This window comes from Solea solea, chromosome 12 (genome assembly GCF_958295425.1).
Source record: "Solea solea chromosome 12, fSolSol10.1, whole genome shotgun sequence".
NCBI lineage: Eukaryota > Metazoa > Chordata > Actinopteri > Pleuronectiformes > Soleidae > Solea > Solea solea.
This window is the reverse complement of record NC_081145.1, coordinates 15,880,366-15,908,014: the sequence shown is the minus strand read 5'-3', so window position 1 is coordinate 15,908,014 and position 27,649 is coordinate 15,880,366. Positions and strand designations below refer to the sequence as shown.

General features: G+C 40.2%; 1 protein-coding gene across 1 annotated transcript; it reads right to left on the bottom strand.

Moving 5' to 3' along the window:
* Positions 1-175: 175 nt before the first annotated feature.
* tubgcp6 (tubulin gamma complex component 6) lies at positions 176-27,610 on the bottom strand. Its single transcript, XM_058644769.1, has 25 exons — positions 27,311-27,610; positions 25,653-26,464; positions 25,376-25,539; positions 24,194-24,407; positions 22,899-23,057; positions 22,192-22,313; positions 22,036-22,099; positions 21,824-21,933; positions 21,193-21,284; positions 19,473-19,612; positions 15,460-15,609; positions 14,816-14,897; positions 14,299-14,387; positions 13,843-13,958; positions 12,452-12,590; positions 11,512-11,610; positions 9,666-11,442; positions 8,968-9,129; positions 7,509-7,677; positions 6,290-6,431; positions 4,071-4,265; positions 3,311-3,443; positions 1,947-2,160; positions 1,329-1,522; positions 176-1,107 (listed from the first exon to the last, which is right to left on the bottom strand). Exons 2-25 carry the CDS (start codon positions 26,445-26,447, stop codon positions 1,016-1,018), a joined length of 5,613 nt encoding a protein of 1,870 aa, XP_058500752.1. The 5' UTR covers positions 26,448-26,464; positions 27,311-27,610; the 3' UTR covers positions 176-1,015.
* Between the last annotated feature and the right edge of the window lie 39 nt (positions 27,611-27,649).

Genomic DNA, 27,649 nt, shown 5'->3' with positions numbered 1-27,649 from the left:
CTGGGCAGATTCATATGAATACTAATCAGAACAGAAAGCACATGGAAAGTAATTGATCTGTGAAACACATCCTTCCCTCTAGAACGCACTGCAGCTCCGTGTCTTTAATTTCAATTTCCAACACATCTGAGGTGTAACATGCCGGGAAAATGCCATAAGGCTCCGTGTGAACGAAATCAACAGGAAAGTTACTTCATTCTGCCTGGCATCTGCTTCTCCCGCTACTTCACACCGGAGCTCTTTAGTACAAAGTGGAAACTTTGTGTAGAAGTGCTTTTTCTGCCAGTGAAGTAATAATTAGAGGTGATGATGAGGATGATGAGCTACTCACGAATCATGGCGTAAACTGACGTAAATAATGGACGACTTTGACATATGAAGAAGATGACAGTTGCAGCCTGTTAATTGAAGAATAAAAGCACAATTCATAGTTAAAAGAAAACTTTTTGTAAATAGAAGTCGATAGAGTCCACTTACAACTATGCATTGCACTTATCTTTTCCTTCTTTTCTTGGAAAAATGCACATGCTTTGATACTTTTCACTCAATGAATGTTTATTTACATCATAAAAAAAAACTCTTTACGATCCAACAGCAAATGATATTTGCATATATTAAAGAACGCATTATCCCTTGTATTTACATAGAACTGCGATTACGTTTATGTGCATTTACATTCTACACAGCCGGAGGCCCAACTGAGCACGGGAGGCATTACAGTGGGCATAAGGTTCATCACAATTACAAACTTTGGCAGCATACAGTTTTAAGAAGCAGTGTAATTAATCAAGCAGCAGGCATGTAGCTCAGATCCTGCAAACTGATGCGGTTTAATTTCCTAATGTGGTTTCAATGTCAAACCATTCCTTAATATACTGTACGGTCCAGGAGTGTTTTTGATGTTTTTTTTTTTTCCAAACTTAATTTTGGAGATTCTAAACGTGTAAATAATTAAATTGATCTATTTAATTTGGACAACAAGCTGATACACAGCTTTGATACTGCAGCACTCCACTTAGGTGTCCTTGTAGTAGTTGTTGAAGTTGATGCGAAGGAGGAAATCCTCCAGATGAGGCTGGTATCCTCGGTTAACCAGCTTGGTCACCACTGAGAGAAGAAAAGAAACACTTGTTAAATCTGTTAAGTTGACAATGTTAGTGGTAATGGTGGTAACTGTTGTGCGTAAATGAAGTGCTCAATAAAAATTATATTTGAGAACAATCACAACATGAAGGGACCAGAGCTGCTTCAGTGGCAGCTGGCTGAATGCAAATAAACACACACAATTTGCATTGACTTTGCTTTGACACAGGATACTGCGTCCTTACCTTTGAAAAGAAAGTGCGAGTAATACTTAAAGGTGTTGTACGACTGCTGCATGGCAATGAAGCTGGGGTGCACCGCCTCCCCGTGCTGGGTGTCCCATGGCTGCGTGATCAGCTGAGCCCGGAACTTGAGGATCAGACTGAAAATGCTGTGGATGATGTTCATGACTGGAGCAGCTTTCTCTGTCAGCAAACCCCTGTGGAGGCCAGAAAGACAGGAGGAGTGCAAAGTCAAGGAAACATGTCAGAGAACTTTGAGGTGACCTCTAAGACGTTCTCAGAATAGACACAGGAAAAAAAAGTGTTGATAGTGACACATTTTTTCGCATGAGATTAAATCGTTCATTTGGTTTAAAAGTGATCCCAAGATCCAGCTGGAATTTGAATAAGAGGTGGCTCAATCATTTTTGTCATAATACTAATTTGTAGTAGTGGTGTTATGTGTAAGGTTACATCATACAACACAATCTACAGTTGTAAGTTGCAGAAATATATTCCAAAGTCACAAAAGTGGAAACAAGGACATCTGGTCTTGTTCCAAACGGTCTTCTCTTTGACTGCAATTCATGATTTGAGCACAGAAATGACCGTAATCGTTGCAGAGCAGTCCCAGGGGCTCACCTGAAGATGGCTCTGTTGAGGTAGTCTGCATGTGTGCGGTGGATGGCGTCCAGGTCGCTGGCAGTGGCCAGCTTGGCGGTGAACTCGCTCCACGACACCTGCAGGATCTGGTTGGCGATGTATCCCTGTATCACCTTGACAAAATGCTGCATCTCGTGTCTGTAAAGCTGCAGCTGACGAAACTGCACCGAGCGACCTGCACCTTTCACCAGTGCTGACAGAGACAGAGTCACGATCAGTTCTCCAAGGACAAACAGAACAGATGCTCATCTTTGACTCTCAAATGTGATCATTTTACTGCTTTTTCTGTATCCTATAGTTGGACAGATCATATCAAGGAAAGGCGTTCACATTCACAGGCATTTAGTATTTACTGGGCATGCAAGATATTATCAGCATTGATTTCGGTAAACGATATCAAATATCAAGATCTGCCAAAATATAACTGAGACAGTAGGCTGAATGGGCTGCGACCTCCTTGACTAAATATGACTAAATTTAGTGTTACATATATTGATTCAAAAATACATGGAATCGACAAGTTTATAATTAAAACACTGACTTAACGCTTCTTTTATGCGATAGCAAAATTTGGCCACATTTCATTGTTTCAAACACAATAAAAATTTCCTTCACTTAGCATCATTTAAAAAGCCACAGAAATAAACCAGGTATTAGCTGAAATGAAGAGTAATAACTGTATTTTAAGCATGTAATACACATCATAAACAGCAGATCTGTAAACAAAACTTTTCATGAGCCCAGAAAAACAACCTGTGTGCAATTTGATTTTAATTCATGATATATATCGATACGGAATTGTATAAAAATGTATTCTCATATCATCCAGAATTATTAAGCAGGTTATGTTTGTCTGTTTGGTTGTTTATTTATCTGTCTGTGAGCAGAATTACCCACAGTACCCACGGTCTCCTGTAAAGTGTGACTCTAATTTTAACAGTGCTGTGTGTGGATGTTGGAGCTGTTAATTTTCACGAGGGAACCTCCCAAATGGATTAATAAAGTTGTCTGTCTGTCTGTCAGTAAATACCAGATTTGGACATCGTCTGTGAATGTAGATTATGACCCACAGTAGAAAGTATTACTTTTTGATTGCAATTTAGGGATTATTTTTAAATGACTGCCAAATTAATGGTTTAAAATCATCTAAGGTTCCTATTTTTCCCTCATGTGAAAATAACAACAATCGCACTGGAATGCGATGTGCTATGTATAAATAAAATGTAAAGGAATTGCAACATGAATATTTCATAACCAGCTGAAGGAACAAGAGGAGGAGCCTCAGCTCAGAGGTTCAGTGGATTCTAAGCGGAGTCTGAATCACTTGCTCTCCGTCTTCTCACCTGTTCTCTTGAGGTGGAACCAGACATCACGGAGGCTCCACACCATGTGTTTAAGCTGCAGCAGGAATGAAAACAGGCGGTTGTATTTGTTCATGCAGCTGTCCGTGATGATGATGTTCAGTGGCCAGTCCACCTGAGCGATGACAAAAGGGAAAAGAGAGACGGAGACATCAACAACAAGGGAAACATAAAACAAGTTTGCAAAGGTGTTAGAGCAAGAGAGTGTGAAAGAAAGCAAAGTGAAACACGCGTTGGAGGGTAAAACAGGTAGAGGGAGAGTGACAGATGAGGCGATGGGAGGTGCGAATGCAAGGATGTTGATAAAGGAGGTGAGAGGATTGTGACGATATGGCAGAGTGGTGAGAAATGGGGGAAGGGGCAACGCGGAATGGGGAAAGAGACACATGGGGAGAGAAAGGCTGAGCAAAACACATAAAACAAGAGAACGATAGAGAAAAGAAGTAAGAATTCAGAACATAGGTAGGTAGATAGAGGGAAGGAGGGAGGGAGAGAGGCGGGTGACAAACACAAGAAGAGAGGACAATATGTGCAGCATTAGTCACTTTGTGTGTCACCCAAGAGACCCGACTCTAATCAGTCTACAAGGTTCAGCCATTTAAACGTGCGATAAGCTAATTTCCATACCCAGAGCAGTTAGTCAAAAGATGACAGGTTGTCACATTCAAGCTGCCACTCATGCTGACACAGCCATACACAGCCTCTCTCTCTCTCTCTCTCTCTCACTCACTCACTCACTCACCCTGTAGCGTAGCTCCAGACAGTTGAGAGAGTCGGGGGCATGTGGGTGAAACGTCTCGGGGAAGAAGCGAAGGGCAAAGGTGAAGTTGGCAGCCAGTGGAGTGTCACCATGTAAGCTGTACTGCAAGGCCTTGCTTAGGATGGAGTTCAGGACAAAAGGAGTCAGCAGCTCGCCAGGAGTCTGACCACTGCCCAGCTGGGTGGAGGAGACATCAGTCAAATAACTACATCAAGTCAAACAAGGGAAACTGGCCATACTTCACCTTTTGTTTTAAATGACGAATGTCGAAATGTTGGCAGAACACCGTCAACAACACCACAAGTGCTTGATGACAGTGATTCATTCCCATCCCAACCTATGGTGTGCTAATCAGTGAAATCAGATGGTGTTGTCTTTGACTGGAACAAAAGCCTTCTGTTTCATGGGCCTCAAGAGACAGATGTACACAAATGTTTCGGCAAAACCTGCGTTTGTTATTACATGGCAACAATTTTGGCCTTGATTTTTAGTCATTTAGAAATCTGGCAGTGCCGCAGCAACTGCAAAACTCGCACAAAGAAACGGCAGACATTCAATTCTTACAGTTTGATGATAGGGAGGCATTCTTTCCACCTTGACTCAAGAGTGTGGTCACCGTTCTTTACTTCATGTTTATATTTTGCAGAGCTTTCCCCTCAAAAACCCTGTCCTCTCACTCAAACAGCCTCCTGCTGATTTGCAAATTTGTTTTGCTCCTGTTTGTCTGCTCTCAGACATGCTATTGATGCACAAATGTCCCGTGTTTCAGCTTGCAGGCTTCTCCTTTTGATCAAGCTGTTTGTGTGCCCTCTGCTCAAATACAAAGTTTGAGCGTGAGCAGAGGCGGTTTGAAAGGACAAAGAGAAAGGACAGGGTTTGGGGGGTAAAACACATAAACTGTGTATAGCTGCAAAACAAAATTCCCATTTTGAGGCCTCGAGATTCACGGTTTGACCACGGTGTCATGGCAGACACCTAGTGGACGATACCGGCTGCCTATCACACCGGTGTCCACTCATATGAGCCATTCTTTATCATGCACTTTTCCCTAAATTGGAATTATATAGACATCATGTGAATGTCTATAATCGAAATTTATACAAATTTTTCCATAGACTTCCATTCAAATGGAGTTCCTTTCGAACTTGTGGCTAACTGTGTATCACTACATATTACTTCCAGGGCTTCCCTTTTCAAACTGGAAGACCATGTCCATTTTTATACACAGTTTAAATAAAAGAGAGATAATAAAAACAGCATGAAAATGATACTGACATTGCAAATTTAAATGGGTGGTAATGATAGACTTCAGCTCAGAGGAAAGCTCAGGAATGACCTCTCCCTCCATCCTATTACTTTTCATTATTACTGAGCAATTTTCATTTCTATAAGAGTGGGATTTGAGGAATGTCCTTTCAGTGAATGGCCAGCTGCAAAGAGAAAACAGTTCAAAGTCTCTGCATTCTAATGAAACTCCACTTTGTCACATAGAATAGAAATATGTGTATAGAAATTTAAAGCTAAGAACACCAGTGCTAAAAATACCGCTCCCTTTCTGTGGGCAGAAATCATGGATGAAAATGTCACTTGGCCCATTTTTATATATACGGTCTATGGTAAAACATTAGTGATTAGATTTTGTGCTCTAGAAAAACAAATTATCAACCACTTGTAAAAGGATAGTTAAGAAACTGCATACAGGTATGCAGGTATTCAAAACAGCTGATCACACTAGCAATGAGACTGAAAACAAATCAGTAAATCTGCAGGTGACAAATTGAGAACAATGAGATAAAACACAATTATCAGAAAGGCTTCGTAACACTGAGGAGAAGTGAAGCGTGGGGCTCAGAATGTGTGTATTTCTCACTGTAGGTGACATCTCTCTCTGTCCCGTTAGTCACAATGATTACAATATGATAACATGTGCAGTATAAGCACAAAAGTCAAGGTTATATTTATATAAGATATTTTTTTCAGAAAATGAGACAATATCTCACTATCACACATACGATTCTCAGGTTTTGATCTGTAGTCATGACGGAGGGTTACCTGTCCATGTTCTCACAGGCTTCAGGTAAATATCACTAAATACAAGTAAGCATTTCAAGCGTGTTGTCGTTCAAGGACAGGCAGGGACATTTGACCTTGTTACCAAACCATATGCAACAATGGCAGTGACAATTGTGAAAGGACGTCACCTTTTCAAAGAGCAGATCACTGAGAGACTGTGCAAACTCGCCGTCCTCCATCAGCAGGAAGTGGCGCAGCGCCTCAAAGTGCCTTTCCACTCCCAGCTCCACAAAGAAGTAGTCCACCACCGCTTTGTTCACCAAAGACACACTGGAGATAGAAGGTGAAGGACAGTAAACGACTGAGATAAGAGAATGAAAATGATGCTGACTTTCGCAAATTTGAAAAAGGCTGTGGGAATGATAGACATCAGCTCAGAGGGAAAGCTCAGGGATGACCTCTTCCTCTATCCCATTACTTTATATAATTCCTAAGCAAATTTCTATACATTTCTATAAGAGTGGGATTGGAGGAATGTTCTCTTTCAGTGAATAGCCAGCTGAGAAAAGACAGAAACTTAGTGGAAAATGTCTGATTGCTAATTAAACTATGCAGTGTCATTCAAGCATAGAATAAAAATGTGCTAATAACAATTTAGAGCTATAAATACCAGAGCTAAATTTACCAAACCCTCTCTGTGTGCAGAGACTATGAATGAAAAAGGAAAAACACACACACGGGCTAAACTGCACAATGTGCAGAAACACTGTGGGTGAAGATTGACAAGCTTGTCTGGAGTTGTGATGGGATTTCAAAGAGAAAAATGATCCTACAGTGACGGAGGGTAATGAGTCTTTAAATTATTCCTGCGGTGCAGAATATGTGCTATGCTGCCACTGAAATGGCCTGAAGCAGCAGAACAATAACAAGAGAGATTAGTGATAAGCCTCACACCAGAGTTTCTCTTTAATACGCTGTTTCACTTTATGAGTCAAATAAGCAAATCATTCTCATATCTTTAAGTAATAGCGCTCATAATGCAGCCTGTTCAAGGTGTGAATGCCAATCCGCTAGTCAGCCATCAAGTCTGAGTGCAGCAGAGATTGTCACAGAGCTGAATCGATGCCTGTGGAAAAGGAAAAGGCAGCGCAGCGGGACAGACGAGTGTTACACCTCATGCCTCTGATTCCAACAGTTGGCTTTATATTTAAACTCACACTCTATGACAGGTATGGCATGTGACAGTCTGGCTGCTTTGTTTCGTAAATGTGTAAATTAGCAAAACCTTGGTGGCTCTATAGCAGCAATCTGTTACGCCCCAACCCAATATTTTACGAATGCATCTTTAAATTCTCTCGCAAAACAGACCCCTGCCTCTCGCCCGCTTTCTTCCAGTTAGACACTCACTGTGTGATGAGCGGAGTAGTGACAGAGTGTTTTATCAGAACTGGCAGAGACACCATCTCGCTGAGCTGGATGGCGGTTGTGTCTGTAGCTCTGCGGAGTGTCGGGTCCATGGGAAGGCCCCAGGGGCCCCGAGTTACCTGCTTCAGCAGCTGACACTCGGGGGATGAAGCTGTGGGAGAGGGAGATGACAGGTTCACTGCTGAACAAATATCACTCTCACAACTGTGTAGAAAACCTCTGGTGGTTTAAAAAGAAAAAAGAAATAATAGTAAGTATGGTTGGAAATATTATATTATAGTTTTTCCCAGAATGGATAGTGCAAAAAAAAAAAAAATAAATGTATTTATTAACTGACATGTAATGTACAGGGGTGAAACAATTAATTTGGAAATATTTAGGGGGGAAAAATAACAGTAATATTAAACTGAATATTTATAGTTTTGCTCAATGATAAAACAATACAAAAGACATTAAACCAATTAGCTTGCCGTTACAACCATTAAAACTATAATTCCACATATTCTACAAAAGTAGCATGCCATAAATAATAGGGGATTTGACAATGATCAGTGGCGTATTCGGCTGAGTAGATTCTGATTGATTTCATGCAGACCCTGGAAGCCGACATGAATCTAGCAACACGACTGAACTGCAAACGTAGAGAGAAATTAGATATACCATTACTTCAGTGAACCCAAAAAAAAAAAAAATGTAATACCTGCATGAAATATTGCTGCTTTTCATGCAATTTCTGTGACTGCTGATGAAGTAAATATTTAAGAGCCTACAGAAATGCATCAATCATGGACATGTGAAAGCACTTTTTTAATTTTACAGCCACTAATGTCCTTCGTCATCTCTATTTGCAATTTTTCTTTTGTTTTTCATACCTACAGCTGCTATATCTACAATAAGACTGAATAAGGCATAAGATACTTGTATTTAAAGTCATTGTTCTGTCAAATCCTCGATTAGTTCAGCATTCAGCAGACCATGAGGGAACATATTTCCCTTTCTGTTTTCACTTCATGTGCACCTCTTGTAGCTACATTTGTCCCCTTTGCATTGTTATGCAAATAGCCGTTAAATGTGTGTACTCATAGATGCCTGGGAATAAATCATCTTATTTTCTCAGCAGAATAATCTGGCCGACCTCCAGCAACAAATGTTTGTCTTTATCTTTCTCCACATGAGCGAGGACGTGACGAGAATGTGGCCAAGACACCACACAGTAATTTCCGTCGTCTGACATCTGACTTTGAATGTCAAATGCAAATGAGTATTAAGTATTTGTCAATTAAGAAACTTTAGAAAACGGTCTCGATAAATGAATTGCTGTAACGAAACTGTAACTTTCCCCCTAAATAAGCACAAAGGTTCTTCATGTGTTAAACATCACATTGACTGTATACATAATAGGAGCTATAAATCTTGAGCCAGTCACATGATTTCACCTCACCCATTAGGTTGTAGCTGTCTTCATATTGGTCCACCTCGTACTGAGCAGACAAAGTGAAGAGGTATTCCTGCTCAGACCTTTCTCCAGGGGACAAACCAAAGTTTGCTGCCCACGTCCCAATGTCCTCAAGCAGCTGCTCACTGGCGCTCTCTAACTTAAAACCTAAAGAGAGCAAGACACATGAACACAACACAGCTCTCGGTGACATCTCTCTTTTCTCTCAGGCACTATTTTTAAACACCAACAGGTCAGAGCAAGAAGCTGCAACATCAATTTTTCCTCCATGCCTTGAATAAACATTTTGTTTTTCCAGATGCAGCAAGTCAGTTTACATAAATTTACATGGTGCATGTACGGTATATAAATGCAACAATAAAGAGCTGAAACAATTAGGTGATGAATAATTTAGTCCACGGAGAGAAAATTAAATGGAATCTATTTCGGTAGTTAATTACATCATGAAGGTACATCATTTTAAGTCAGCTTCTATTACATCACAATTGGATATAATTGTTAACTGAATATCTCTAGGCTTTGAACGGGAAACAATTGTTTTTTATCTTCAAAATAAACATATCATTTGGGCCAGGAAGTATAGTAATTAGTTGATCAACTTGGATTTTTTCCTATTAGGCATCACTTCAATAAACTTTAGAGCCACAGAATGTGTTGTGTATCACATAGTTATGATTACATACCTTTACTGTCGCCACCAACTTTGCTCTTCACTACACATCCAACTCCAAGTGAAGAATCAGAAGAGTGGCCATAAGCACTGCCAGAAAATGTAGAGGGTTGTGGATCCGTCCCCCTGACGACACAACCTACACCCAATGTTGAGTCTGAGGATTGGCCATAAGCGCTGCCTGGTAGTGGAGATGGAAGTGTTCCAGTCCCTGACACAACACACCCACCATCTAAAGTTGAGTGTGAAGAATGGCCATGGGCGCTTCCAGGTAGAGGAGGACGTCTGGGTTCATCTCCAGAAACTACACATCCAATAACTAACGCTGAGTCGGAGGAGTGGCCATAAGCGCTGCCTGGTAGTGGAGATGGAAGTGTTCCAGTCCCTGACACAACACACCCACCACCTAAAGTTGAGTCCGAAGAATGGCCATGAGCGCTTCCAGGTTGAGGAGGAAAACTGGGTTCATCTCCGGAAACTACACATCCAATAACTAACGCTGAGTCGGAGGAGTGGCCATAAGCGCTTCCGGGCAAAGGAGACGGGACTGGTTGAAGTCCAGATACCACACATCCTGGCTGAAGCATGCAGTCTGATGCATGCCCGTGCTTATTCCAATGAGGTAGTGCTTCGGATACATTGGACACAAATTCACCCACTTTTATATTCGCATTAGAAGAGTGACCATGGATACTGGGAGTAGGGAGTGGTGCAACGAATTCTGACACATTTTTCCCAACTGTAATGTGAGCATCTGAGGCATGGCCATGGACATTTGGAGCAGGTAGAGGAGCAACGAATTCTGACACATTTTCCCCAACTCTGATGTGAGCATCAGAGGCATGGCCGTGAACACTTGTGGAAGGTAGAGAAGCAGCAACCTCTGAAACATGTTCTCCGATCTTGATGTGGGAATCGGAGGAGTGTCCATGAATGTTGGGTGATGGTTGAGGAACAACAATATCTGAAACCAGCTCGCCAACCTTTAGGTGTGAACTTGACACCTGACCATGAATGTTTGGCAAAGGAACATTTTTCCCAGCTTCGCCTTGTTCATCAAAGCTTTGGGGGTCCGGTATTTTAACTCCAACATTTTTCACTGCTTTATGGTCACCACTGCCTGGACCTGGAATATTGGAGGGGGAAATAACAACCGCACTATTTTCATTAGTAGGTTCAGCAGTTTTATATTCATCTTCTTTCACGTCTGATAAAGTCCTCATCAAAGTCTCCTCCTCTTGCTTGTCATGTGTGGTTGAAGCAGTCCCATCCAGAGACGGACGTCGGTAAACACTGGCCTCACATTTATTTTGGTGATCCTCTGGGTAGTACTGGCCGAAAGTAAAGCTGGATTTGGAAGCTTGACCAAAGGGGCTGGCTTTGGGGACACGCTCTAGGACTTGAGACATATTCTCTCCGATAGGGATGTGAGAAAAAGAGGGGTGGGTTTTGATCAAGTCAGGTTGGACAGCAGGTCCCCAGTGAGGCCTTGAGTGAACTAAGACTTGGCCAGTCATTCCCTCAAGTGGACTAAAGGGGGCACTGAAGTCATAGTCAACTAGTTGTGCTGTAGAGCAGAGTTCAGGTGGGCCAGAGCCAATCTCTTTAAGGGCCATATCCAGTTGCCGATTGTCAGGGTTTGGTGACTTGGGGAGAAAATCATTGATGTTATTGTCCTCAGAAATGAGGGTAGGGTCTGCTGTGAGGTCAGGTGCAGGTGGTGAAGATACTCTATCGTATTCTTGGGTCTCTGCCGGCTGCTGCTCAGATGGCTCTTGATTAGGAGATACCTGTGAAGGGAGGATATTAACACGTGTGTAAGATGCACCTCAGAAGAGTATGAAACGTTCAAGTTTTACCTGTGTTGGCTGTGGTGCAGTCTGTTGTGATGAGGGTCCATGTGGCAATACCTCTACAGGAGGTCTCAACTGACCCAATGGATATTTCTCTAGTATTGCCTAGAGAGAAATCACAATAACTTGGGCTTAACGTATGTACCTTACATAACACATTGTCTCTTGTCAAAATAACATCTTCCTCTATAGGGCTGGTTATCGCTACCAATTTCCTGAATTGAATTGATTCCTATTCACAAGGTCCCAATTTGATTTGATTTCTGATGCAGCTTGATTTAATTTCAATTGATTTAGAGATATTTCTGTTTCCATAGCATGGAACTGAAAGATATTTTCACAAATCAAATCATTTTAATCTCTCTTACCTGGTGTATATATATTTATTTTACATTAAAAATGTACCCCAAAGTAGTTGAGTCATGCCTTTTTTATCGTGTGTGATAATTCAAACTCCAAACCTTGAAAACCTGTTCAAGTTCAAAATATACAGCCTAGAAGTGCATCAGACAGTTGGAAGTAATTGCCATGCTGTCCAGCAGAGAGCACTATCAGAGCAACATTGCCTGCTCCAGTACCCTCGCTGCCCATCAGAAAAAAACAGTGGCATTATGTTGTTTTGCAGTGGAGGACACAAACTCAATTAACTGTCCTCCCGAGTAGATAATCACAACACCAAAGCACATGAAAAGCTACATGTGGAAGTATTTCTAATTTTACACCAGAGATGACAAAGTAATGTGTCTATGGACTCAAGGGGAACTATTGCAGTCACGTTGAGACTCTCATGGTCAAATCTTGTGAGATTTGTGTGTAGGATACAGAAAATGACATATATTTACAGACTGCTCTAAGGATTTTATGAATCGATATTGTTCCTTTCAAATGAAAATTGATATTTTCTTTTACCAAGTCCTATTCTGTTCTTTGATCATTTATAACAAACCTGGATTTGCTGGCTGTCATTACTTAAGAACTGAACACGAGCTTCATCAAGTCTGATTCGCTGCACCCTCCACAAGGCCCGTCTCTCTCTGCGGGCAGCCTCATCTGACAGACGACTGTACTGCGCAATCAGCTCTTTCCTGCAATTGGATTTGAGAATAGAAACACAATTGATTGTAAATAATTTAGCTCTTATTCAGTAAAACCTCACAAAACAAACCTCAACAAAAGAATTATTTCTATTCATTAACATGAACGTGATTATCTTGTTTCATTTTTGCCATGAAAAACATGTTTGAAAGTCATCCATCGATCAGTGTGTTTCACACCTGAACTCACATGCATGAGCTTATGACACATTCAAACATATTGGGTTGCCATATGTCTGTGTGTTAATATGTGCTCCGAGGTCTCTGAATTTCACTTTAATTAATATCTGTCATTTACTTCTAGGGTTGCAACTAACGATTCTTTTCATAATGGAGTAATCTGTCGACTATTTTATCGAGTAATCGTTTCGTCCAGAACCCTCAAATGTCTTGTTTTGTCCAAAAAACAAAAATTATACACTTTTAATGATTTCTTTGTTATATGGAGAAGAAACCAGAACATATTCACATTCAAGAAGCTAACCTACTTGTTTTGATCTATAACAAACACTCAAACTGATTAACCCATTATCAAAATAGTTGACGATTAATTTAGTAATCGATTAATTGAGTAATTGTTTCAGCCCTTCAACACTTAAATGATCCATCAATTATTATTTATGGCGCAAAATCTAATAAATCTAGTCTCAGCTTCTATAACGTGATGAATTCTGATCATTTTGACTAAATGTAAAATGATGAATTAATTATGTATCAGACCAACTCAGAGCGAAAAATAATGTTAATACCTTTCAAATTCAACTGTGACCCAAATAAATAAAAATGCGGTTTATTAGAAAAGGTCTGTCATAAATATTTGCAGCCAGTGTGGAATATTTCACAGCACACCCCAAATAAATCAAGTATACATTTACAGAATCTTGACAAATCTTAATACTTGTGAAGATTTAACTGGTGGTATGAAAAGATGTAGATGACAGTTTACTTTAGCTTTGGTAAACTCATCTCTGACATGCTGGAATCCTAAATGGCAGCTGTAAGCCACGGAGAGGAAAGCTCCACATTAACATTTGCTCATGCTGCACAGTATCACAGTTAATCCCGGCAGTGGAGAAATCTGGGACAAGTCCTGCCACTAAAATATCCCATAAAGATAGAAATTATATCCCAACGTGTTTGAAGACAGTTCATATATTCTAGATCAAATTAAATCTGAACAGATTGTAATCAATCTGCAATAAAACACTAATATCTCTAGTAGGGGCTATAAATGCAGCCAGACCTGGCTCTCTGCTCCAGCTGCTCCTCCAGAGCTTGTAGTCTCTTTTCGCGGTCCCTCAACTCTCTGGCAAAGCTGAAGTCATCATCCTCCTGCTTTTTCTTGGCTTCATTTCTCCACTAAAGCCAAACACAAACGCAAAGACAAAGACAAAGAAATTGCATTATTATATTGCTTTCATCTTCTAAAACAAGGCCACAGGCTGTAGGTGAAATGCAGGAATCCAGATACGCGTTGACGTCATTTTCTTCTCCTCAAATGTCTGATTTAACAGATATTGATTGTACTTTTAAGTGATATTGATTTGTTATCGCATAACTTTTAAAGTTCTCTCTATTCATGTATCACCATCATCTTTTATTTCTCTCTTTCAACATGCTCACCATATTCCTCTATCCTCGTGCGCTCAAGCATTTCTCTTGTAAATACATTGTTTGTTTTAAAAACACACTCTCATACCTCTTGCTCCTGGTCCAGGTGCTGCGTCAGCTCCTCAAAACGCTCCCTCTTCTTGGCCTCTTCAGCCAGACGTTGTGACACCTGCCGCCCTACATGAGACAAGACAGTGAGCATCTTACCCCCCTTTTCAGGGACTTTTTCAACACACAAAGATGGTAGAGTTTTGAAAGAAGAAGTTTTTTTTGAACGACATTGTATTAACTTATTTTAATGTGTGCTGGTAGTCATTCTTGGCTACACATCTTTTTTGATGAGGTGAGAAGAATCTCAAACAGTATGAGCAATGATGGGATTAAGTTGTACTGGAAGCCGTTCAAAGCAGCCTGTGCATCACTTTTGACTTCCCGAGAGAAATTATGGAGCTGTAGAAAAACTCTCAGGCTTAAGAGTCAGCAAGTGAACAACATCTGTTAAAGACGTCCACTGTAGGGCGGGTGAGTGCATATACACATGAACATTATATGACATTATACTTGCAGTGTGTATGTTTGTGTGCGTGTGTGAGAATAATACTAACCACGGATGCTTTCCAGAGTTTTGGCTGCTGACTCTCTGACCTGATTGATCAGCTCTTGGCGTGTCTGCTCTGTACGCAGGGCCTAATAATAGACAGACAAGAAATCATCATTACCAAAGATATATCTACCTGCCCCGTGGCTCACCTCTCCCTCCTCAAATTTGCCAGTCTGCACGGTGAGCAGCGACACGATACAGGCCATACAAACCAGGCAGTGACACTAAATCATGCGGTGTGCAAGCCCCAGACTTCAGCTGAATCATTTTAATGACTTGCTGCTGAAATGCTCAGTGCTTGAGGGATAATGTCACAATCATGAATCTTGGTATGTAAAAGAAAACGGAACTCCACTCGCTTTCTATCTTAAATGACAATACATGTGTAATGACTTGTCGTACTGCAGGATTGCTTTCCTTCCCTCAAGTGCAAGTTTTCCCTTCATTTCTAGAAGAACAGCTAGCAAAGATAAACTCATGTCTTTGATAAGGTAATACACCATGTTGATTGCCATTTATACCCACATTGCCAGCTGATGATACAATGCTCTTGTCAACCAAAACAGAGGTGCAACAATATTAAACAAAACTCTGGCTTCAGAGAATAAAATATAATACAAAAATGTCAGGTTAAACGTGTCTCAGTACCTTCTCCTCCCTGCTGATGGCACTATGCTTGGCAATCCTCTCCATGCGTCCGCGGTACACTGCACAGTCCCTCTCAATCTCCTCAACCTCCTGAAGGGAGAAGGTGACAGCGATGCGAGGCACTGGCAGCTCTGACCAGCAGATGTAATGCTGTGGACACGATGTTAACAGAAAGTTAGTACCATATAAGAGACTCACTTATTTACACAGGAAGGAAAAATACGTGAACACTGCCATTGATTGGTCTCCAGGAATAGAAAAAAGTGAACCGTTGAAATGTTAAGTAAAACTTTCTAGCAGCAACCTAAGGTTTGTTCTCCATTAGGTGGATTGATCTGTGAGAGAAAGTAATTATCTTGCAGAGAAGTAATCAACTGTAGATCAAACATAATGTTAATGTGTTTCTTGCTGCTCAAGTGTTGCCTTTTAGATCAACTGTTATCATTAAACATATCTTAATGTCAACACGGCTCACGACTGCATATGTTGTTTCATTCCTGAGGGAGAAAAACAAGACATTCTGTCGCAAAGAAAAGAGCAAAAATTGATCAGAGTCCTTGGACAAAACATTGGGGACTGCCAATACAATTTTGGAATATTCTGAAAAGAAAAACTACTGATGCCCCAAGCAACAGACCAGCAACAAGTCACCTAGGGACAGTGGTAAATTACTGAAATACTGTCAGAGCTGTGGAGAGAACCCTGACAACAACCTCCACCACCAAACTCCACAAAGTTAAGTTCAAGGTACCACAATCCATTGTCTGCAGAACACTGACAAAAGAAATACCAAGGCCATAGTACAAGATAAAAGCCACTCATCCACAGGCCAGATAGGCCAGGTGTAAAATCTCAGAAAGTTCTGTACTATAAAAGTACTGAGTACTGCATCTATAAAAGTCTACCTCCAGTGTGTGGAGAAAGAAACAATCAGCACATGATCCAGAACATTCCGTTAAACGCTCATATGCGGATTCACAGCCGAGGTGGTGTCATGGCTTTGGGCTTGCATGACTGCTTTTGGAACAGGCTCCCACTTTCTTTCTTTCTATATATAAAATTGTGTCCAGCCAAGAGGAACCTCATCATGCAACAAGACAATGAACCAAAACTCCCTGCCAACACAACAAAGGACTTAGTCAGGGGAAAAACATGGAAGATTTCAGACTGGCCAGGCAAATCACTGGACCTAAATCAAACAATGTTTCACCACCTTAGGAGACGACTGAAGTGATAGATCCTGTATTCTGTATCTCATGTCTATTTGCAGCCATCCTGCAGTTCTAAATTGGCATCCAAAGAAACACAGTTGTAGTTACAGAATGGCAATTATTCGGGAACATGTACCCTGCGATTCGGGTCAGGGAAGTAAAGTCATAAAAAAAAAACAGGTGGTAAGTTTACTGCCAATGTATCAAATGAGGGCTCATTAATACACAAATATTCATGCTCTCATGCCTATATTGTCAAGGCTTTGGGTGTTTGTCATCACAGGGTGATTTGAGATGATTCACTGACATTATTTAGAGGGCAATATGAATGACATCATCATACAGGCTGCTTGATGAAATAATATTACAAATCAAAGTCATATTAATGAATTTTGAATGAGAATATGAAAAAACAATTTGCAGACCAAATGATGACCAAACCGTTTGATACATTTAAATATATTATAAACATATTCGGTGGCAAAAGGGATGTTTAAAAACTACCCTCTTCTGTAATTCTTTATTACTAGGATGTTTCAGTCAGAGTCTGAAAGCCTAAATGTGCGACAGCAGCAAGTAGTTACAGAAAATAAAGTGTGACAGTAGAGCACGTCTCCCATTCGAACGCCTACTTGTTCTCTTCTGTTAGATGTGCTGTTATAGGTCTAGACTGCCGCTCACTGATGCACTGAAAATGTCCTACTCTTCACACTGCCGTTGAACGCCATTTCAAAATGTAGACATAGCAGTTATTGTCATTACAACAAGTAGTCTGACAGAGCTTAAATTCAATGGTGTATGCCATTGTTCCGAATCTCCCCTCCCCCTTCATTTCTCTGGTCTTCTCTTCAATTTCACTCCTTTCAATTCATACAGACAAGACAGATGGTTGCCCACCCTGAGTGTAGTGTGTTGGAGGTTATTTCTTGTTAAAATGAAAAAAGAGTTTTCTTTTCTCTCCACTGTTGTCAAGTGCTCATTGTGGGAACGGTTGGGTCTCTACAATATTGTAACATTTCCACCTTACAACCAAAAGTGCCTCAAGGCGATGTTCAGTGTTCAACCAATTTATTAGACCACCACCCAATGTATGTGAGGTCAGAATATAATTATAATTGCTATCCATGAATTCAAATTTACTGTTTTACAAAAAACTGATTTGATTAAGATGTCAAATTATAGTTATTTTACTTGCATTCCTGAACAGTAAATTATTTTTAGTGGTTGAATATTAATGCTTAAGTAGAAAGATTTGACCAGTGAGTCGGCTCAAATTTAGGTATAAAAGGGTGAATTCAGTTTGTTATCCGGCAAATAAATAACAATAACATTTTTAAGTTTCAAACAAGTTTTTCTAAATAAATATTTCTAAAATATTTATGTTTTCTCATTTTTATAAAAGGTGGTCTAATATATTTGTTAATCACTGTATGACATATGAAACACAATAGTTTCCTTCATTATTTAAATTGTATTTATGTAATATATTAGTCATTTTGTCCATATAATCACAAAAAGATGCAAGAAATTGGTAATTTTCCGTTTGGTAATAACTTTAATTAGCCCACTCCCATGTTTGCCACGGTAACCCACATACAGATTACAGAATGGTGAGGGTGGCAATAAAAACTGAAAATTCCAACATGGTATCTGCAAGTGATCAACAGTCCACAAGCGAATATTACCAGTTTACTGAAATAAAACAGAGTAATGAACAAGTAATGAACTGTGAATATATTATATGACAAACTACTGACTTACTTAGTCAATTATTTAAATAGCTGCAGATCATTTCTCTGTCAATAGACTCATTTGTTATTTCACCCCATAAATCCATCACAACACCTCAGCGAGGTGGCAACATTAATAACACATTTTACACAAGCACAAGATAAAACTAGAAAGAATCCACACTGACAAACAAGCAGAACTTTTCAAATGTCTGCAATAAATGATGAAACCACCCAACAAGCCACTGTACTGTATTAAAATACTTGTGATGATAGTACACTGGCAATATTTTCAGGAGGCCATCTGCCTCTATGACAGTATTGATCATTTCTTCCACCTCTTGCAGGCAGTATGGATTTACAAATAGGCAGAAAAATCGTTGTTGAGGGAGGTTAATCATTTGCGGAGTAGATGCGGAATTTGCTGATGACAGAGTCAATCTGTACATTACTCAGCCAATACAGCACATCCAATAATACGATAATACTTAATGGTGGGTGGGGGGTCTTAAGGACAAACAGTTTATATCAGGAATGTCCAAAGTCCAGCTTAGGTTTGGTTTTATAATGTTTTATTTATGGCCAGGGACAGAAAATTGGCCCTGCCATTAGCACATGTGCCATTAACTCAGCTGGTAAGGAGTCGTGCTCTGAAACCAGAGTCTAGGATTCGCATCCCGGCAGTGACAGACACAAACAAGCATTCACCAACTGCACAATCATTGTAAAACAGTGCATTTATTATATTAAAATGTTTATTAAGGTCTGCCTATACCTGTTGTTTTATGTCCCTGTATATAGTATATACCTGTAAATATTACTTTATGTTACCTCAGATGTGAAGTTTTACTTCTGTGTGGTTACAATGCCATTTAAAAATGACACTGAAAATAAAATATTTATAAAACAGTGCATTTGTAGGCAACTTTAACTGTTAAAAAATGTCCTAAGGGACCATTGGCCCCCGGGAATCTTTTCACACACTATCACATTATCAAATCTTTGGTTTGGACAATGTAATTAAAACATCCATTATAAACAACTGAATAAATAAAACATTTACACAACAAACCTGTGGGCAGCAGATTTTGAGCAGGTTGATGGTCTTTCCACAGACATACACATCATTAGCGATGTATTTCAGGAAGACTGGAACACAATCCTCCACATCCTTTGAGATCAGAGTGTAGCCTTGAACCCAGAAGTGTTTGTCTGCAGAAATAAAGATGCCTGTTACACACTCTTCTAAAGATTAAACCCAAAATTAAAAAAAAACAAAAAACATTTTAGCGACCCATCATGTCCCTGATAATGGAACAAATGTCTCACAGCTTAAGTACAAAAAGTAATACAGTGGCAGCCGAGTAAACACAGGCCCAACCTGTGCTGGGCCTAAAACTTTTCATTATTAGTATGACTTACAGGGCATGGCAAAACTCTGGCTGCTTGAATTAACACTTAGAAATTGTTAGTGCTTAGCTCAGTGATCCTAAGTAAAAAGTGTAAGAGAACATGAATGCTTCGAGCTTCCAGAGCTCTTTACAGAAAGCCTGCGGCTTGCCAAGAAAGCTTAGTCGCTAATTGCTTCCCCGACCGACGGACATCGAGCAGAACAATGACATTTGTGTGTCCTCCAAAGAGCAAGCACAAGAAGTGCAAAGGTTCACTGCAGGAGTTGATGAGGTGCAACCGATGAGCAAATGAACATCTTAGCCAGACAAAGCCGAGGTCTGACGGTCTGACCTTGAACGGGGTGTTGCATGACATACAGTATTTGGACATGCTATGATGATTCATATAAAATCATTTTTATTGAGTACTGTCGTGAAAACGAAAGCAATTATACGGTAGGAAATATGGCTACAACAAATTGTACGAAAACAACACAAAAGCTCATGAATCAATTTGTGAACAAAGGTAATGCTGTTAACTACTGTTTTGTCTGAACGACAGTCTACACCTCGGTGTGCTGTAGTACAAAATGAGATATAAAAACATGGCAAAACATTATATTCCCAGGGGTGAATGTTTATATGATGCTGTTTTAATAGTGACTATAATAAGAGCTGCAGATATAAATCGATATCAAAGTGAAATGTGAAAACACAGATTATACTGTATGTGTGAGAGTTTCTAGGGTTTTGTACTGTAGTCATTTCCCTGTTTTTTTTTCAACGAATCATTAAAACTGAAAAAAATAATCATCTGTTTAAGTAATAATAAGAAAATAATGACTATAACACTACTTCCAACAAAATAATGTGTGTTCATATCACATGAAAGCACAGTGTGACCAACAAGGACAGAAAATCAGGCAGTTCCTGTAAAGTGCAAACAGGTCTGTAGTCCTCTGGCCTGTAAAGCTGACCTCTGTATTTTTACACTGTTTGAGAGGTCAAGCCTTTAATTGGACAAAAGAAATAAAACTACTAATTATAATGCAACCAATTAAGTTTTGTGAAGGTCAGTAAAAAGTACAGAAAGTTTGAAAAACACATATAAAGTGAAACGTGTTGTTTTACCCCCCTTGATGTACCAACTGAAGAGAATAAAGGAGTATACATTTGTGTTTGCATCCCTGTGGCTTAGTAAGCAGAGATAGCTTTGTTCAGTTTCCCACTGATCATCATCTACTTCCTGACATCCTCTATAGAAACAAATACACCTAGGCAATTAAGTCCATAATAAAAGCTGCTCTTTTTTCTGCTAGACAATCTGTCTGCTAGAATTTTCCGAACCTGCTGACTGAGGCCAAAGTATTTATACGGCAGCGTGTGTGTGTGTCATCTCACCTCTGAAACTGAGGTAATCCTCATTGACCTGGATCATGAATTCTCCATAAACATCTCGGAACACGCCGCTGTACACCCAGTCAGATATAAACCTAAGTGAGGCACAGTGAAAACAATCAGACATGGTGCATGTGCAAAGTGTGACTACATCCCCTTTCATTTTAGTAGAAATTCCAGTAAAACAAAAGACTTTTTACATTTTTGTTTTAGTAGTTAAATATAGCTTAGCTATAGTTAGAAAATAAAATACATGTTTTTAGGTTATCTTTCATTTTTGCAGTCAATTCAATTCAATTTCTTTATTGTCATTGTAAAAAAATTAGATACAGTAAGTTCAGCATCTCTTCAAAAACAGCATCGCAAAAATCATTCCCCAAATGTCTTCCCCTCCTCGACAGCTCACTGATGACGCAACAGTTCACTAAAAAATAGTTTTTTTTTGGTTACTGCTGAAAACTAACATCTCAGGTTCTGAGCCACCAGCTTATTCAAAATCTGGTTCAGGAACTGGAACCATCCCAATGTGAAGTGAAGTCTTGTACTCCTCTATTATTATTATTATTAGATAAGGTCAAAATAGGGTTATACATGTCATTTTTAAAATGTCTGCATAAAGAATACAGTGACTGACCTTGTATAGGGTTCACAGCTGCTCTTCAGCAGTGACAGAAGGACGGGATAGTTCTCGTTGCTGCAGTTATTCTGTGCTTCATTGTACAGGTAGGACATCAGTTTAACACCCTGAGGAGAGGCACATGGCACTGAGTTGACATCCCATCTGATAAGTTAAAACACAGCCATGATGGATGACGTATTGCAGTTTGCAGATAAAAGAGCACTAACCACAGGGAAGGTAGCCTGGCCTGCACCCAAAGGCCCGTCCACACAGCAGAGCTCTGACAGATACCTTTGATTAAAAGAAAATCACAGATTTTATAGCATTTGACTGCTTATTGGACTGCATGAGGTTTGAGGTTTTAAATAGTCATGTCACCTCACCTGAGTTGGCGACCGACTTTCCGAAAGAGAAAGCTGATAGTCAACAGGCTGAGGGTGGGCGGAGTACTGAGAACACAGGCTCTGTAGTAATGCAAGTACTTCCTCAGACCTCCTGTAAAAGCCTTTGAAACAAACACAATTTTTGTTGTTTCAGTTTCATCATCTCTGTGGATATAATACAACAGAAATGCTCAGATTACCTTGCAAAAATATCAATAAGTTCATGCACTTTTTATAGATATATATTCTGAAATTTTTACTTTAATCTGATTTTTTTTCAGGATGATGCACCATGAGTAACAGTTTTGGTCACAGAAACTGAGGGAAATGAAGGAAACTCTGCCCTAAAAATGCTTACAGATTTCAACTTGATCTGTTTTGTTCATACTACCAAAAGCTCACTTGGTAAACTTCTTCTTTAATATTGAGTAAGTGAGTTTGTATTAGTGTGCATATGGGCAGACTTGAAAAATAGTGAACCTATCCTTTAATGTACTTCAGGATTTTTGGATATTGTGGACCACATAGTGACTGACCACTGCCATTCACCCTTGTGTATTTCAAGCAAGCAAATATTTTGTGTATAAAAAAAAAATTCAGTCTTGTGAATCGATGTTCCCAATTCTATTAATCACTGCTCCATGTAGAATGCAGGTAAAGGTGTCTCAGCGGTATCAATGAGGATGATGATGATGATACAAACATACCTGGAAGACTAGGCCCTTCTTGTCAGCACTCTTCTGAGAGAAGCGGCTAAGTCTCAAGTAATAAGTGCCGTACTGGACCAGCTCCCCTAAGAGACGAGAAACGCTCTCTGTAGACGCTCCCGACACGCACACGCCAGGTCTGACATCAAACTGAACGCTCTAAGAAGGAGATGGTGAGCAAAACATAGCAAACAACAGTGCTGTTCAATAACATCCAATAAAATAGCCTTGCAGCAAAGACTGTCTCTGTAAAGCTCACATAATTAAATTTCTTTTTTTAAATTGCACAAGGGTCACCTCCATGGGGATTTCTGAAGACATGATGGTGCTCTTATATCAGACTGCATTACATAATCAGGTGTTTGTTATTTTGTCCTTTCCATTGTTCTTTTATTAGACCTGGATAGAAAATATCCTCAACAGGACCTTCAGGGAGGACAACTTCAACACAGACAGTATTAAGAACCACCACAAACCACAGGCTCAAGGATTACCTTTGACTTTAATAAACACTTGCTGCGCCATCTGAACAAAGTTTTGACATAGCAGAACTTGTTTTTCGTTACTTTTTATTAGATAACAGCGTACTGTAAAGGTGTTTCTAATACTGTGTCCCTGCTTTGCCCTCGCCTACATGTTAAAGAGTCTATAAGAGAAACAACATAAAAGGTTGAGGGAGTAAACAAGGGAATTCTGATTCATTTTATGTTATAAAAACTAACTAGAGTCATCTGGAAATATAAAAACTTAATGGGAAACAATAAAGTAACAGGAAAGCTCTCTAGCGGTTTTGTGGCAAGAAAATCTTTTATTTCTCCATCGTTTAATGGATTATACCAAGAGACTGACTTTAGAATATGCTTGACACAGTCACATTTTGTAACGTTTTTTTTATTGTTACAAAGCAATATCCCTTTATAAAATGGCTGAGTTTGTCATAGCGCATACGTTTCCATTTGTTTTCTCTGCTTGAATCCCGTTTTCCTCTAGGGTTTTGAGGTAATTATATACTGTCACAGTGCTTTTATAACTTGTCATATGTCTTCAGTCTGTCACAGCCCTAACACCAAATCTGTTCATCTGATGAATTCATTCATACATTGTGAAACCATTTTATCCTCCACATGAGGGTCGCTGGTGCCAATCCCAGCGGACATAGGACAAAAGGCAGGGTTTTTCAGGGTACACCCTGGACAGGTCACCAGTCCATTGCAGGGCCACACAGAGACAAACAACCATTCACTCTGTTTCATTTAATTGTATTTCAAAGACTGATGAATGAAAATAAAATGTACCTGATTAAGAGGGAAGGTTGTAGATGCCACCCCGATGAGGACATTGAGGAGGTCAGATACCAGTTGTGTCTGAGAGTCCAGGGGCAGTGAGAGGACAGGAGAGGGTGTACCAGTGCTCACTACCCTCATCTCTCCCTCCCACAGACGATAGAGCTGGTCAAAGGCTTCTCTGCCTCCCTCTGTTAGGTAGAGAGACTCCCTTTTCCCTGGTGGGCTAGTAGTAGAAACAGTGTGGCAGTTAGAGTTTTGCTCCAGAGATGGGAATTTAAAACACAAGTAAGTACAAGTGGAGCGCTGCACTTAAAGGCAATATATGAAGGGCAAAAGGAAAACACACATATATATAACCTTGGTAGCTGGCTTTACAAACATCTTGACAAGAGGAGAAGAAAAACAAGGGTCTGGATCGGAGATGCATTAAAATATAGACGACTAAAAGTAGAACGGAAATTGACAATAGACCGCTTCAGACACGGTGTGGATACTATTCTCCAGACAGAAAAGCAACAAGGTGGAACTTCAGTCCAGGTTTGCTAATGATCTCTCTCCCTCACTCTAGCACACGTTGTTAGTATTGAATTAATATAATGTTTGTACCGACTGTTATTGTATCCTTGCTGTTTCCTCTCATCTTGTGATAATTGTCCACTGCTGCTCTCGAGCAGATACACTTTCACTCCCAATCTCCGCCTGTTGTTAACATGCTAAAATTAACCAGACTCTGCGTTTATGATAATGAAATCGGTTATTAAATTATTTTCGGAAAATTGGGCAAATTATTGTTGTCCCACTCTTTTTTTCGTTTTAAGTTTTAAGCCTAAGGTTACAATTGTACATATTCCACAGTTCACAGTTATTAAGTTATTAAATATTATTTTTAGTGCTCGACATTTATTGACTTTTTCCTATTGTGGTAACTGATAAATCCTTGATTTTGTTTATTTATTAAATTTAATTAATCAAAATGATGACCAGTAATGAAAATAATTGACTTTATGCACGAAACACAATTCTGTTAAAATATAAGGAAATAGTCCCACTGGCTTATTGGAAACCAGGAAGAGCCATTGTATAGTCAATGGTTGATGACAATCTTTGGCAACATGAAGGTTACAACTTCCCTGGGAAGTAATTTGTGATAAAGGTCCCTTTAACTTTACAACAACAACACAAGTAACTTACCATCCAACAGACTCCCAACATCGGCGTCTTTGTGGCTCAAAAGTACGGACAGCCTCCCATATATCAAAGTCTGGAATGGGGCTGGACTCTGACTGCGAGTCTGGGGTAAGGTTGGAGGCTGACTGGAACCCTTCATCTTCAGACTGATCAAAAGATGGTGGGACCTGCATGGAGAGCCAATACGATTGATGATTATTGATGAACAGTGCATGGAAGTGGGGTTTAAACTTCATTCAAGGTAACAATTAGCATTAATTAGATGGTCATTGTATCCTACCCTGATAGCCAGTCCAGTTACTTCAATATTACTGGGAACAGGGGGCAGGTCCAGTCTTATGTCTATATCAGAAGTGCGGGTATGCTGTAGTGCTCCAAACAGTGACATTCTGGTCTCCTTGTCAAATCTTTCTTCTGCGTCCAATTTAGTCCTCAGAGTCAGCAGCCCTGTGCCCGGAGGGGCATCCAACAACCTCTGAGTGCAATACAAACTCTCCAAGGTCCCCCATTCCTCCCCACACACTAGTCCCCAGGCCCGAGCCTCTAGTCTCTGCAACTCCTTGCTCTGATAGGACCAGGGTCGAGGTCTCCGTAGCACTGGCCGCTCTCGTCTCACATAGTCCTGGCTGAAAGAAGTAGGTGGTGGAGGTGCTGAACCAGCCAGGAGCACAAGGAGCTCAAGCACTGTGTCTATTTCCATCAGGCCAGAGGATGCACCCTCTGGAAGCCTCCCCAGCTCATCCTCTAACCTCTCTGCTTCCTCTCTGCACCCTGCCACTCGCAAGTCAAAACAAATCATCAGGACTTTGTTTCTGGGTGGTGTACGAGTTGTGGCACATGATCCTGACAGTGAATCTTTATTGCCATCTTGAAATAGTTTTGACAGTAGGGCACCGTAGGCACGCCTCTTCAAAATTCTGCGGACGCCTTCTCTCGATACTCCTCCCAGGGCTCTGCGCTTCCATGATACTCCAGATAAGCTGTAGTCACACAGGGCACCCAGCAGCTCAGTGATGCTGCTGCTGCCACTGCTGCTGCAACTCGGCTTCATGAAGTTATTGTGGCTTGGGTTCATGTCACTGTTGCCTCAGCCTGTGGGAGTGAAATAAAACTGTTTTAGTTGGTACAGCTTACAGAGAGGTAACAAACAGCCTCAGGGCAAGCAGGGAAAGCTCTACATTATTGATCACTCCAATGCCCTAAAAAGCCACCAGATAAATAAAAGACAGTGATATCAACCTTGTGCCTTTTATGTGTACCCTTTAGTATCTGTCAACTGAGGGCAGGATGGGGGAACGGATTAAATCCAAAACATGAGGATTGACCACTTTGAACTACGGAGGGAAGCATTGCACCTCTCAGTCCACAGTCTGCTAGAAATGATTAGTATAACTATTACAAGATAAATAAATAAAAACTGTGTGTTACTTGACATTTATTAAGGAGTAGGTGCAGGGAGCGAGTGAAATGTGTCTGCAAGTTTGCTAATTCACACTAACACAATGTGTTGATGTTTTGATATTTACACAGACCCATACTTGTAACTGGGTTAATTTAGAATTAAATTCTTGGAGAATAAGACATTGACGTCATTATTTCATACCAGTATGGCCCTCTGAAAAAATAAAATGTTGCCCACAGCTAGAGTAGTTCTTTCTTTACTTTTAACAATATGCTCAAGATTGGAATAACGAGTTGACAACAGCCAAGCAATTTTCATATTGTTCGTTTAGTTGGACACCAGACAATATCAGAGATAAACGAGACGAGAGTTTTGTGGGAGCATCATTAGTTTTAGTAAACACAGTGACAGAGCCAGCTAACGGTAACAGGCTAAGCCAACATTTAGCTACCGCTATTATCGTTTATAACATCATACTACGTATTTATTACAAAGCCAAAAGCAGGTGTGAGAGAACGGGATTTGGTGCGATTTACCCTCTCGATTCGGTGAGATATCGGTTGATTCTGTTGAAAGCTTCAGTTTTGCGTCCACCACAGGCGACTCCTTCCCATGCATGCTAACTTTGTTAGCACGCTACCTCAGGACCAGTAGGTTTATTCTGAATGCAGAGTCCAGTGAGGTCACACGTTAAACAGGTCCTACTGTGTCTTGATTGTCCCATGGGTTCTTGTGCACATATTACCTCAAGTTTATCACTGTGATACTATTCACGCTAGCTAAAGATCTAGCCAGTAGCTTCATTCACATCCTCGTTCTCAGCCGCGGGGATACAACAAATTAGAACCCGCCCACTTGTCTGTGATTGGACAGAA